The sequence below is a fragment of the Chondrus crispus genome, genomic scaffold, assembly GCF_000350225.1.
Source record: "Chondrus crispus Stackhouse genomic scaffold, scaffold_504, whole genome shotgun sequence".
Taxonomy (NCBI): domain Eukaryota; phylum Rhodophyta; class Florideophyceae; order Gigartinales; family Gigartinaceae; genus Chondrus; species Chondrus crispus.
In genome coordinates, this window is record NW_005178492.1 from 16351 (window position 1) to 17659 (window position 1309).

At 62.4% G+C, this 1309-nt stretch overlaps 1 protein-coding gene; it reads left to right on the forward strand.

Annotated features, from left to right (window-relative positions):
• The window catches only part of CHC_T00009049001 (hypothetical protein), a 3131-nt gene extending 2159 nt beyond the window's left edge, over positions 1-972 (forward strand). The window contains 2 exon segments of the mRNA XM_005709913.1: positions 1-475; positions 476-972. The exon segment at positions 1-475 is cut by the window's left edge and continues 2159 nt beyond it. Of these exon segments, the coding sequence (XP_005709970.1) occupies positions 1-475 (475 nt within the window). The 3' untranslated portion in view covers positions 476-972.
• The last annotated feature ends 337 nt before the right edge of the window (positions 973-1309 follow it).

Consider the following 1309-nt stretch of genomic DNA (forward strand, 5'->3'; position numbering starts at 1 on the left):
GGCAAGACATACCGCGAGTACGTCAAGGCCACCAGCGGCAAGGCCCAGTTCCTGTGCCTGGAGGACCCCAACACAGATTTTGCGGCGTACGAGTCGGACGACATCATCCGCTACCTGTACCGCACGTACGTCCCGTCGTCCGGCGTCGTGCCGTCCATCATCGGCTCGGCGAGCACGGCGGGCGCCGGCCTGGCCCAGAGCTTCCGGAAAGGAAAGGGCAAGCAGCGCGAAAGAAAGACCGTGGCCGCCAAAGTGCCCATCGAGATGTACGGTTACGAGGCGTCGCCGTTCTCGAAGATCGTGCGCGAGACGCTGTGTGAGCTCGAGCTGCCGTACTACCTGCACACAACCGCGCGCGGGTCGCGCTCCCGTGCGGAGCTCAAGGAGAGGACGGGCCGTTTTCTGGCGCCGTTTATCGCGGACGCGAATACCGGCGTGGAGATGTTCGAGTCGGCGGAGATTTGCGACTACTTGAGGAACACGTATGGGCCCGATGCCCCGGGCGCCGTGGCGGCGCCGGAGGAGGGGAGCGTGTTCATGCCCGGCGATGAGTATCAGCCCGGCGATGAGGTGGCCGTGCCCCCGCCAGAGGCCGCCGAGAAGAGCCTGGACCCGCAGCCGGTGAAGGACGAGGTGCTCGAGGGGTACTGTGCTGAGAACCCCGACAGCGACGAGTGCCGCGTGTATGAGGACTAGGGGAATACAGGGATTTATCTGGCCTGCGTTTAAAGACGATGGGCTTGAGCAGCAGGTTGGGCGTGTTGAAACCATGCAAGTTTAAGAGGTTGTGGGACGAAAAGCGGGGCAAGAGGAAGAGGGGTGAGTTTGTGAGTAGTACAGTTGATAGGTTTAGTTGGGCAAATAAGAGGATGGGCGTCTCTATTGACGATATCGTTTTGCATGCTCGCTTGACGTTGGCCGGGCAAGCCCGGCGACTTTCCCTAACGGTTAAGATTAAATAAGCGACAAGAACAACTTGCTTCCTTTGCTAGTCGGCAACCACAAGGCGAAAACCGTGCAGCGCAGCGCAACTCATGCAGGCCATCTCTGGCATTTGGGCATGACCGGCGAGGCATGGCATGGCGTGATCTCTCGGTGTCCCAAAGCGCGAGGAAAAGAGGGCGAGCGGGAGGCGCAGTGCGGGGTGGCGTCGCTCGCGGCCTCACCGCGCGAGGGGCGCATCCGTTCTCCGGTAGCTGTCCTCCCACGCGTCCTCGCCATCCGAGAGGTCGTCGTCCGAGTCCGGCTCGTTCAGCACCGGCTCGTAGCCGGGCTTGCGCAGCTCCGCGCTGGCCGCGCGGTACTGCAT